This window comes from Pelodiscus sinensis, chromosome Z (assembly GCF_052426305.1).
Source record: "Pelodiscus sinensis isolate ZL-2025 chromosome Z, ASM5242630v1, whole genome shotgun sequence".
NCBI classification, from domain to species: domain Eukaryota; kingdom Metazoa; phylum Chordata; order Testudines; family Trionychidae; genus Pelodiscus; species Pelodiscus sinensis.
Window position 1 is genome coordinate 36,959,853 of NC_143085.1, and position 12,139 is coordinate 36,971,991.

The 12,139-nt window shown below is 49.2% G+C and overlaps 2 protein-coding genes across 10 annotated transcripts in view; one reads left to right on the forward strand and one right to left on the reverse strand.

Annotated features, from left to right (window-relative positions):
* HPS4 (HPS4 biogenesis of lysosomal organelles complex 3 subunit 2) overlaps window positions 1-5,019 on the reverse strand; it is a 21,491-nt gene extending 16,472 nt beyond the window's left edge. The window contains exons 1-5 of one of the 9 annotated variants that reach the window (XM_075898890.2): window positions 4,883-5,019; window positions 3,771-3,897; window positions 3,186-3,372; window positions 1,423-1,513; window positions 20-163 (exon numbers count right to left, since the gene is read on the reverse strand). In XM_075898890.2, the coding sequence (XP_075755005.2) occupies window positions 20-163; window positions 1,423-1,513; window positions 3,186-3,226 (276 nt within the window). In that variant the 5' untranslated portion in view covers window positions 3,227-3,372; window positions 3,771-3,897; window positions 4,883-5,019. Of the gene's footprint in view, window positions 1-19; window positions 240-1,422; window positions 1,514-3,185; window positions 3,898-4,419; window positions 4,842-4,882 lie in introns of those variants that run through there. The other 8 variants (XM_089775223.1, XM_075898889.2, XM_075898888.2 and 5 more) reach the window with 8 other exon arrangements.
* SRRD (SRR1 domain containing) lies at window positions 4,979-12,021 on the forward strand. Its single transcript, XM_075898900.2, has 7 exons — window positions 4,979-5,110; window positions 5,633-5,673; window positions 6,534-6,796; window positions 6,869-6,967; window positions 7,393-7,544; window positions 10,002-10,047; window positions 11,595-12,021. Exons 1-7 carry the CDS (start codon window positions 4,989-4,991, stop codon window positions 11,775-11,777), a joined length of 906 nt encoding a protein of 301 aa, XP_075755015.2. The 5' UTR covers window positions 4,979-4,988; the 3' UTR covers window positions 11,778-12,021.
* Window positions 12,022-12,139: the final 118 nt, after the last annotated feature.

Genomic DNA, 12,139 nt, shown 5'->3' on the forward strand with positions numbered 1-12,139 from the left:
CCTGTTCATTTGAACTCACCCAGAGATACTCTCCGTCCACCCGTACTGCAAACTTGAGCTTTCTCAGCTGAATGAGACTAGGGGGAGCACTGGAGATCTCAGTTATGCAGTGCACCACTCCTGCAATCTGTCCACACAGCAGCTCCTGCTGGTCCAAGACAGTCTGTGAGAGGAGGAAGAAGAGTGTATTTTGCAGCATTCCTGGAGAGGCACCACATTTACATGGCAGCCCGATGGAACTGGTGGTGGTAAAACAACAGATGGTGTTTATTACACTGTACCCGGCACAAAGACAAAACACTGACTTTTCATCCCAGTCACAGAGGCTGAGTTCTTATTTAAGCAAAAAGAATCTGACCAAGAGATCAAGAAGAATTAGCAAGCCTGATCCCTGGGGGGAATTTTGTCCACTTCACCATGACAGAATTGGGCATTATGAAAAGTCTCTGCCTATGACACTCAAACAGCAGAGTGTTAAAGAACAGCCTAAAGAGTGCTGCACATATAGGCTACGTCTACAAGAATTTTTATGTTCAAGTATTTGCACAAGAGAGCGTCTACACTGGCATGTGCATTTGCGCAAGAGATGTGCTTTTGCACAAAAGCACCTGTGCCAGTGTAGACATTCTCTTGCGCAAGAAAGCTCTGATGGCCATTTTAGCTATAGAGCCTTTTTGTGCAAGAAATTAAAGTTGCCTGTCTACACTGGCCTCTTGCGCAAGAACAGTTGTGTAAGAGGGCTTGTCCCTAAGCGGGAGCGTCAGAGTATTTGCGCAAGAAGCACTGATTTCCTACATTAGAATGTCAGTGTTCTTGCGCAAGTACTCGTGGCCAGTGTAGATGGGTGGCATGATTTTGCGCAAAAGCAATTGCTTTTGCGCAAAATCTTGCCAATGTAGACACAGCCATAAAGTATGTTTACATTGGGATACAAAACCAGTGGCTCTGAATCTCAAATCCACAGCTCTGACTGCATGGCTAAAAGCAGCCAGATAGGGCTCTGAGACCACCTCCCTCCCTGGGTTTCAGAGTCCAGCTCCAGACTGTGCCCTCAGCCTCCACACTGCTTTTTTCTTCCTGCAGACTGAGTCAGGTGACCCAGGCCAGCTGTAGCTGTGCCATGGTCTGTTACTGCAGTGAAGGTTTGCCCGTAAGGGCCACCTATGGCAACAAAACAAGCAGTGCTGTGGATCACAGCTCAGGTATGTTGGCAGAGCTGTGCTATGCATGGCTTTAATGATGTGCTTTAAAAATACAATTAACATAAACTTCTATAAACATTGCAGTTATCAACCTAACCAAACCCAGATATTTGCAAGCACCCCATTCCAAGAACAGAAATTGGCTTTGGTAGGATTTTATATAGAAACATTGTATATAGCCCTACACAGACAACGGAAGAAGAAGAAAAGCAGGCATTACCTGAGAAGGATAAAAGTAGCAAATTCCAGCTCTTGTGGGATCCCCTTCTTCCTTTACCTTTGACCCATCATAAAGGAAAAAGTAGTTCCACCTGCAAAATCAAAGTATTGACACAATGGAAGATGTTTGCTGTTCCCAGCTAAGTCAAACTGGTATTTCTTCCCATGTCCCATTTCTCTTAGGCAGAGCTCTGCAATTTATGGTATGATACACAAATGTTTCAGGAACAGCTGATGTGCATCATTTTTGCATGCAGCCTCACCCATGGATTTTGGAAACAGATTCAGGGTGGAGAAGGATCTGGGCTAGTCAACTCTCCTAACTTTCTGGGTTTAAAATACAAGACAATAAACTTACGGCTAAAACTAGAGGAGAAAGGCATGGATTTGTGATCCATTTTCCAAGTCTGTGCTGTCATTTATTACTATGTAGCTGCTAACATTTCTCCACTAAAAGCAGTTTGGACTGGTTTTCAGTCACTTAATTGGCTCTTATTTCCTGTTGAACCCACTGAACCAATGTGAAAAAAACATGTCAAACTGAAGTTTTCTCCTGATCAGCGACAGTCTTAATTATTTTGTGTCCTTACTGATTTACTCAAAATATTTTAGTTACTGTTTTCATTGTAGGTTGCATGTTCCAGTCATACACTTTGTGCACAACTGCTTCCAAGCAAGAGTGCTATGAAGAGTGCTAACTAAATCACATGAAGTCTGGAATGAGATGACTGTACAATTCAAAAGGAGAAGCTAAGGAACACAAGTTATTCTCTGCCAAAAAGCAGAGACTAAAGTTGCGCTTGCAAAGCATTCCCGAAATGCCCCACCAGTGAAACAGAAAGGTTGGTAAAGTGTTGCTTTAGGAATCAGATTTCAATTCTATCCTTCGCTCTGTCACAGACTCTCTGTGACTCCATAGGCCAGGCATTTAATTTTTCTCTGCCTCAGTTTCCCGCCTGTGTAATGGGGACAATAATGTTCCCTGTGAGGGTATCATGTGTTTAAAAGACATTCACATATTACTGTGGCAAGCACTTTGGAGCCCACAGTTTATAGCTTGTGATACTGCAGCAATAAACCAAAGCCTGGGGACTCTTGTACCAGAAGCTCAGGGAGTCTCTCCAATTCCGATGGCATAGCCATAGTGGAACTGTGTAGGGATGTTAAAATATGTTTAATCAAGTAAATGGGTAACTGCTGGAAATTTCAGCAGTTACATGAAGGGGATGGGAAACAGCTCCTCTGAGAGCCGATGAGCGCTGGGAGATGGCTTTTAAGCTGGCTCCCTGCACATACCGGGAGCCTGCGTGTAACCATGAAGTTTAATCAGTGAGCCCAGCCTCATCGGTTAACTGTGTACATGGTTACACTTTCACATCCCTAAATGACTCAGACATTTTAAGATGCTATGCACATCTGTTTGCATGCTTTAAACCATGGGTTCCCAAACTGAGGTGTGTGCGCCCAAATTCCAGGGGGGGCACGAGGAAATCCAGCTCCTCCCTCCCCCAGAATCGCCCTTTCCAAGTTTTGCTATTTTTGTTTTTTTGGCCCTGGTCAGTTCCTTTTTTTGGGGGGTGGGGGGCAAGTTTTGCTACTTTGGAGGGGAGGGGACGGAGCATGAGGGTTTCTCAAAAATCAAAAAGGGGGCGAGATGCCAAAAAGTTTGGGAACCACTGCGCTAAACAATCCCATTCTGGCCTCCATATCAGTTATGCAACCTTACCTTGCAACTCTAGAGCATGTACAATGACTGCTACTTACCAAGAAGCTGAGTTAGTTTCAGATAGAACGGGGATAGCCATTTATATCAGATTATCTTAATCATGTCTCATCATCCTCACAAGTCTCTCTCCTCCAAAGCAAGTGGTGCAAACAACTTATTTGTTTTCCAGCAGTAAACGTATTGTTCCACAAATGCTGACTGTGGAGACTTCAGTGGGTTTTGGCTCTAGGTGATGAATATGTTGGAGATGTTAAAATACTGATGTCAACAGTGCTCTTTGTGGCTTATTTACATGAATAACAAAAATGAACCAAAGTGCTTTCATTGTAGAGGTTTATCTCACAATAGCTACATTAACACTGTGCCTAAGCTACATTAAAGTCTCTTCAAAACTTGGGTTCATCAATTCTGGGACTGAACTAATGAAGCTACTTTATGAAAACATTCCAGACAGGACAGAAACAATCTTAAGTATCTGCAATGAATCAGAAAGCTACAGAAAGCATGAATTTAGTTGTCAGAAACAAAGAGCTACAAGAGGCAAATCTCATGACACTACACTAGTTCTTTCAAGTTTATTATTTAGCATTTAAGTGGCCATCTGTGCAAAAAATTATCACTACATGGAGAATGTTCTCTCAGAGGAGCTCCTATTTAGGGATGTTCTGCTGAAGACACTGCTCCTTGAATAATCCGTACAAAGTTGAATGATATCCTGTGGTCTCCAGCATTCATGTTATTCTTTTAATCCTAGAGTAAAGAATGAATAGATTAATGCTTGGATGCCTTTGCTGAACTAACATGTGATCCAATAGGGAGCAGCTGACAAGCATTCAACAACAGAACTTGTGCATGAGCAACACTGGGGACATAAACAAGCCTTCCATTTAAACAAAGGTACATTTAATATGCTTGGAATATTTAATGTAAGCATTGGGCTACATCAGTGCTTAACCGTGCATGATCCTGACAATCAGAGAAAAATCCTCTTAATAGGAACACAAAGAGGTAGAAAATGTAACAGGCTAACCTAAGGGCTGCAGTGAAAATTAACTGAATGAAATTTGATTTTCTATCTTAACAACAGGAACATAACAGGATTGCCATAGAAGATGAGGTCAACAATGGCCCATCCAGTTTGCTGCCCTGTGTAGAACATGAAGCGGTATCAGACTCTTCAGAACACGCACACAATCCCGGGAACAGAAAAGCCGGCTCAGCCCCCCCCCCCCCGCTAACTCTCATTAGTTGCCTTTCCTCACTGCCTCTCACCCAAGTGCTTCAACCGGCTCTATCAACAATTATGCCTCAGCTCCCGACGGAGGCAGGTGGGAGAGGCCCGGCAGTCCCGACCCCTTTCCTCCTCAGTCCCCGAGAGCGAGCAGCCTCCAGGCAAAAGCGCTACCGGGCCGGGGCAGGAAGGGAACGAACCGCAGAAGGAATTCGGGGAGCGAATCAGGGCCCCGACGTTAACCCCCAGCGCCCCCGCGCTCTGAGGCGATATCCCGGGAAAGCCGCGGGGGCGCCAGTCGCGGGTCTAGACGGAGCCGCAGCGGGGAGCCGCTAACGCTGCAAACTACGAGCGGTCCCGGCTCCCCCCCCCCCCCCCCGGGTGTCACGAGGCCTCGCTCCCCAGAGGCCTCCCACCCGGGCAGGCCCGAGCCGGGGGCTCCCGCCGAGCCCCGCTGGGGGGGAGGGGCGAGCTCGGCCTAGCGGGGCGGACGGCAGCGCCTACCTGAGCGGGGCCACTTCCGGGACTGCGCCGAGCCCGTGGCAGGGCACGTGACTGCCCCGCCCCCGCTACGGGTGCCGGGCAGGGCCAGCGCCGGAGCGCGGCGCGCATGGAACTGGCCGGGCGCTGGCGCCGCGCGGAACGTTCGAGGCGCGGCCGGGCCCGCGGGCCGCAGGCGGGGGGCGAGGCCGAGCCCAGCGCGGCGGCGCAGCGGCGGCTCGGGGAGGCCCGGTGAGTGCGGGGCCGCGGCCAGAGCCCCCCCCCTTAGCATCCCGGGCCAGGCAGCCCCGCCCCCCCGGGCCTCGCACCCCCCGCTCGGGCCCTGCCCCCCCCCCGGGCCGCGCACCCCCCCCCTCGGGCCCCGCCCCCCCCGGGCCTCGCACCCCCCGCTCGGGCCCCGCCCCCCCCCTCGGGCCCCGCCCCCCCCCCCGGGCCGCGCCCCCCCCCCCCTCGGGCCCTGCTCCTCCCCGGGCCGCGCACCCCCCCCTCGGGCCCTGCCCCTCCCCCCGGGCCGCGCACCCCCCCCTCGGGCCCTGCTCCTCCCCGGGCCGCGCACCCCCCCCTCGGGCCCTGTTCCCCCCCCCCGGACCCTGCCCCCTTCCCCCTCCCCGCAGCGCCCCGGGGCAGGCCCCCAAGAGCAGGGCAGGCGCCGCACCCATCCCCCTCCAGCTCCGCCCTGGGGGCCCCGCCCCGCCCGCATGGCTGTCCCCGGGGTGCGCGCTGCCGGGTGACGCTGCTCTCTCCTCTCCCCAGGGAAGAGCTGCTGAGCTCCCCGTTCTGGGCCTGCACGCAGAGTAAGTAGAACCCGCCAGGATACCCGACCCGGGGCCGAGGGGTCGCTGCTGGCTGGTGCTGCCGGGGAGAGCAGCTGGCAGCGCTAACTGATGGCTGAAGTAGGAAACTGGGTCACCTCCAGCCCCAAACTTGAGCAGCTGAGAGAAGCAGGACCTCTCAATGACTGCTCTTGAGAGCTAGAAGTAAGAACCACTCTTACTTATTGCTGCTCTGCCTCCCCCCTTAAGTTTTTGTTTAGCACTCAGATCACATCTGAATTTTGACCATAAGCTCTTTAGTCGAGGTTCTGTAAATTGCCACATTTCAGTAAAGAACAGACTATGCTTTTTCTTGCCCCCATAATAAAAAAATGGACACAGCTGAGAAGCCAGAAGAGCCATCTCTTTTATCACAACCATAAGGTTCATCTTAGAGATGCTTTTAAAGAGGTGGAGAAGAGCAATGTGCCCCCCCTTCCCTTGTGGGTTTATACATCATTTGCAAAATAGTCTGTTTTGAAGTTACTGTACATGGATGTATCCTGATTCTGCAGTTAGAGACATGTTCAAAGCTGTGCTAACTTACATACTGATTACAATTGTTTTGGGCTGAGAAATTATATAGAGATTTTCCTCACTTGCTGCCCATTCACTTGTTTTGAGCCCTACACCCGGAAGCAGCAAATGTCATCAGCATCCTTTCTGTCATGGAGAACTGGGCTAGTCCTAGTAGTACCAGGAGTGGGCCTTTGTTCCAGACAGAATGAGTTGCTTTAGCAGCAAATATGAGATGTAAAGATATACATTAGAACAGGAAGAATATATACGCACATCTAATTCTTCTGCCTTTCTGATGCCTGCTTGACATTCACTTTCTGCAGGAACCATCCAAGAATCTCTCAGCAAATGCTTAGAGCAATGGGAAAAAATACCAGCGTCTATGTCAGAAGTCCTGTGTTCATTTGAAAACCTGCAACTTGAACCACTCCATCAGTCAGTTATGAAACCCAGTTCACATTCAGGAGAGCCTGCTTGCAAAAGTGGTCACTTGCGGTGTGTATGTTATGGCATTGGGAACTTTTCTTCTTGTGTCATTTCTCGATACCAGCTAGCATTCTTACTTCTGTTACTGGAGAAGTTACAGGTAAGAACAACACCGTATGTTGGAATGGCTGCATATTTGTCTTTGTAACTTAATACCTTTTCTCTCTTGCAGATTCCTAAAAGTCGGTGCTATATTTTTGATCCTTTATTTTCCGAATTGGAAATTGGTGTTCTGAATGACCTCGGTATAACAGTTGTCCTGGAGAACGAGGTATGGTATATTAAAGCTATAAAATGTAAGTGACATGTTTTATCCAATGAACCAAAAAAATAAAAAAGGAGCACTCCAGAGTCCTTCCTGTAAGTGCCTTTGCTACACATTGCAGAGTTTTTGCCTTTCACTTAATTCTAGTCTGGTCAATGCAAAGTTTCTCCTGTAAACCCTATACTGGAATCATAAAAGGACTAAGTATCACTTTTTAGTTAGGTATCTAGTCTGCTGTAGCCCTTCTGTAAAATTGGTATGTTTCACAGGGTACCATGTTTTCCCTGGGAGATGGGTTGGAACATTCAGCAGCCAAGAAATCTGCTGGGCTTAAACAGTTTTTGGCACTTTGAGTGCCAGTGAACAGGCTTTAGTACTTACAAAGCCAGGGTAGCTGCAAGTAAATCTTAAGGGATGCTGTTTATCTGCAGGAGGGAAAACATCACATTCATGAATTCACCATCTTTTATATGATCCACTGTGGAAAAGCTTTGTATAACAACCTGCTCTGGAGTAACTGGTCTGTGGATGCGCTGTCCAAAATGATGATTATTGGGAATAGTTTTACAGGGATTGAGGAAAGGTAGGTACCCAAAAAAGATGTTCTTACATATAAGGCAGAATTTCATTCACTCTCACTATAGCAGTAATCCTATATGCTTACCTGCTTGTGATATCTTTACAAACACTGGAGGAGCTGTCTTTTCATACAGAACATAAAATCATCCATTTCAATGTCTGTTTTGCAAGATATTTTATCTGCCCTTGAGATGCAGCTGTTAATTGATTATCCTTACTATTACTTTATCTCAACCTTCCCTGACTGAAGTTGCTACTTGTCACGTTGGAAATGTTATGTGCAGGGCTCGACAAAGTATTGAATCTACTCGCCCAGGGTGAGTAGATTTCAGCCAGGCACCCCGTTCATTTGCGGCATGCGCAATGTGGGTCTTGCGCATGCGCAGTGCAGGGCTGGCGAGTAGCTTTTGCTGCCATTCATCAAGCCCTGGTTATGAGCTAAGAGCGCCAGCTAGAGAGCAAGACCATGTTCTTGTAAACTGTCTGTGACAGGTCACTTGCTAAACACTCAGCTTCTGCTTTATTGGTGACTTCTTTTGTAACCTTATCCTTTTTCTCCATATTCCTGTAATGTCTGAGCCAGATCTCGGAATAACTGGTTCATTACAAGTCAATATTAAATCTGTTCAGTATTCCTCATATACAGGCCCAATTGTTTTTCTAGTTTTCCAACAACAGGCTTAAGTAGTGAGGTAGATTCCATCTATTTAAATCAGTGGAGGGGCAACCTTGGCTAAAGAGTGAGCCACACGAGTAGCCCTCTTTCAGCTCAATAGTCCGTGACATTGTTTTAACCAAGATGGCCTCCCAGGATAGAGTAGTTTTGCTCACTGAGCTTATACAGGCAGTCCCCGAGTTACGCGGATCCGACTTATGTCGGATCCGCAGTTACGAACGGGGCACTTCCTCTCCCTGGTCTCGAGCAGACCAGGGAGAGGAAGCAAAGCGGCGGCGGAACGCGCGGCCAGCTGACAGCCCAGAAGCGTCTGGGCTGTCAGCTGGCCGCGCGCTCCGCTCTGCTCCCCGCCCCCCCCCCCCGCAGACCAGGGGGAGGGGGAGCAGAGCAGAGCGGAGGAACGCGCAGCCAGCTGACAGCCCAGAAGCGTCTGGGCTGTCAGCTGGCCGCGCGTTCTGCCGCTCTGCTCCGCTCCGCTCTGCTCTGCTCCCCCTCCCCCTGGTCTGCAGACCAGGGGGAGGGGGAGCAGAGCGGAGCACGCGGCCAGCTGACAGCCCAGATGCGTCTGGGCTGTCAGCTGGCCGCACGTTCTGCCGCTCTGCTCTGCTCCGCTCTGCTCCCCCTCCCCCTGGTCTGCAAACCATGGGGGGGGGGGAAGCAGAGCGGAGCACGCGGCCAGCTGACAGCCCAGACGCGTCTGGGCTGTCAGCTGGCCGCGCGTTCCGCGCTCTGCTCTACTCTGCTCCCCCTCCCCCTGGTCTGCAGACCTGGGGGACGGGGAGCAGAGCAGAGCAAAGCCGCGGAGCCCGAGGGCAGCAGGATAGCCACGGCGCGTCTGGGCTGTCCCGCTGCCCGCGTGTTCCGCCGCTTTGCTCCCCGTCCCCCTGGTCTGCAGACCAGGGGGACGGGGAGCAAAGCAGAGCAAAGCCACGGAGCCCGAGGGCAGCAGGATAGCCACGGCGCGTCTGGGCTGTCCCACTGCCTCCGTGCTCCGCGGCTTTGCTCCGGACGCCTGTGGTACAGCAGCTGGGGCACTGCCGGTTGGTCCCGTAGCGCCGCTCTGGGTGCCACTGGACCAACCCAGCAGCACCCCAGCTGCTCTGCCCCAGGTGTCCCCTAGTCAGCAGCTGCTGAAAATGACCAGTGGCTGACTACAGGAAGCCCCTGCCCGGGGCTTCCTGGAATCAGCCGCTGATCAGTTTCAGCAGCAGCTGACTTGGGGATGCCTGGGGTTCTTAAGTTGAATCTGTATGTAAGTCAGTTCCGACTTACATACAGATTCAACTTAAGAACAAACCTACAGTCCCTATCTTGTACGTAACCCGGGGACTGCCTGTATACCTAGAATTTTTGGGGTTTGATGATTGCACCATAGCAGCACTTTGGATGCAGAGGGAGTGCACAGCTCTCACAATCATTGTTGGGTGCAATCAGCACCGATCTGGTAGGGAAAAAAACTATGCAGATGCAAACCAGCAGAATCTGACAAACTTGTGCACGGGGCAACAGTAAAAATGTCTCATTGGTCACACACAAAACACCAACGAGCCACATGCAACTCTTGGGCTACAGATTGTCCACTACTGCTCTAAATCTAAACCTGATGCTAAGGTGGTCTTCATCTGTGCTTTTCTTGGAATCGGTATTTTATACATTCTGCACAACTTCAGCCTTTTGTGTTAACTAGATTCATTTTATCTTTTAATAAAACAACCATGTTTCCAAAATATAAATCAACAGTTAAGTTCAAGTGGTTCCAATACTAACATTTGTCGTTGTTTCTAGGTTATTGGCAAGAATATTAAAGCGAGATTATTTGTACATAGCAAAGGTACGGTTTATAATTTTAAAAATGTGAATATGTTGTAGTGCGGGGGTAGGCAATTTTGGGTGGGGGGGGTCATGCCAAGATTTTGGAAAGTGGTCAAGGGCTGCATTTTTTTCTGGAGGAGGTGCGGGGTCTAGGATGGAGACTGGGTACAGAAGGATGCAGAATAAGGACCTGGGGTGCAAAAGATGGTGCGAGGTCTGAGAGAGAGTTTGGTTGAAGGAGGGGGTTGTGACCTGGATCAGGGGATTAGGGTGTAGAGTCAGGGAGGGAGTATAGGAGCAGGAGAGGATTCTGGCCTGTGGGAGGGGTGTAGGAGAGGGTACAGTTGTGACCTGGGGTGGCGGAGGTGTCCAGAGGCTTTGGATGGTGGCTTGAGGGAGTGAGTTGGGGTGTAGGAATGGTTGGGGTGCCAGAGGCAGGCTTTAGCTTGGAGGCACTTACCTAAGCATCTCCCAGCCAGCAGTCATGCAGCACCCCCATGGCAGGCAGGGCTTCTTGCCTGCTGCAGCCCTAGACTGCTTGAAAATGCAGGCTCCTCCCTCCATGTGGCTTTCAACTAGGGATGTAAGATACTGGTCAGCTAGTCACTTCCCTCCCCTTGCTGCCTGTATATGAGAGAGGAGGAGCCAGTGCTGTGGGGAGCTGGCTAAAAGCCAGTTACCCCCAGCACCATCTCTGTGTTGGGCAGGGGAAGTAGAAGCACAGTGGAAATGGCACGAGCGGGGACTTAAGGGGGGATTTTTGAAACATACAAGAGCCCTAATGGGGCTCTAGTACAATTCAAAGGAAGCCCCATGCTCCCTGCTGGGCTTCTGCTTTTGAACTTGGAGGTGTTCTTATAGACTAATCAAATAGTTGATGGAAATCCCATTGACTATTCGATTAAGTAATTAATCTAAATTAGCATCCCTGTTCTCAGCTCTGGGAGTGGAGAGAGGTGCTTCTCCCAACCCCCAGGCCAATCTCTCAGCTCCTAATGACTGGTGGTTTTGACTGTAGGAGCTGAGGATTGGGCTGGGGGCAGGGAGATCACACAAAGTCTCCCCTTCCCTCCAAAGCAAAGAGGCACATGGAGCAGCCCTTTGTTTAAACCAGGTAGGAGGGGGTTTGCGGACTGGATCTGGTGGTTTGGTGGGCTGGATTCGGCCCACAGAAGGTATCTTGCCCACCCCTGTTATAGTGGATAGTCATCTGCATCTCAGATACTGATGATAAATTAATGAGAACATTTACATAAGTGAGCATGGCATTTTAGTAATCTTTTGTTCTTGCATGCTAGAGCAATGGTTTTTAACTTGGGAATTCATAGACTATCTTAGACTTCTCAAGAGATTGTTAAATTTTTTAGGGGTCTTTAAAAGGGAACAAAAAGAGAAAACCCGTGTGCTAGAGGATAAAGAGGTTTCGCAGCTGCCTTGTTCAGCTGTTTTAATGCTGGATGACATTTGTGTGTAAGGTTTAAAGAGTGTTTCCACATTTTACCATGATTGATTTAGATTATGGAAGCCATTGTATCTTGTGTAATGATGCTGTTCAATCACGTTTAGGTTTTAAAAGGGACAGAGGAATCTGCATTTCCAATTCATCCTCAGTATGTGGACATATTTAATGACACCTCCATCCACTGGTTTCCTTTACAAAAACTCAAGGAGCTCCCAACAGAAGCCTGGAAGTTTCAGGAAGAGCCAACGTACCAGGAATGTGATGACTTGGAGATTATCAGGAAATAGGACCAATGGAGTTTTTATTTTTTGATCAGACTGAAATGGAACCTTTAATTGCTTTCTGGATTTTGTGCCTGTTTTTAAGGGGATGTTAATCTCATAATTATCCATCTAAAGCCTAGACTGGCTTGAAGGCAGCAACCTGAATTTAATGTGACAAGTTTTTCCTCAGAGGTACTGATTTTTTTTTAAAAGGTGAAAACTGTACTTCTATTTATTATTCACTAAATAAACTCATACTAACTCTTTATTTTGATGAACACCTGTGTCTTCTGCTACTAGATCAGGGTAGGGCAGTAATTTTTGATGGGGCCATGCTTAAGATTTTGGAAAGTGGTTGAGGGCTGCACTCTTCTATGATATTAAGG

What these genes read in the sequence shown, in the direction of transcription:
- SRRD (XM_075898900.2), top strand. Translation starts at nt 4,989, where the DNA reads ATGGAACTGGCCGGGCGCTGGCGCCGCGCGGAACGTTCGAGGCGCGGC. An exon ending in CGGCGGCTCGGGGAGGCCCG is followed by an intron (nt 5,111 to 5,632) that starts GTGAGTGCGGGG and finishes TCCTCTCCCCAG; the next exon opens with GGAAGAGCTGCTGAGCTCCC. An exon ending in GTTCTGGGCCTGCACGCAGA is followed by an intron (nt 5,674 to 6,533) that starts GTAAGTAGAACC and finishes CACTTTCTGCAG; the next exon opens with GAACCATCCAAGAATCTCTC.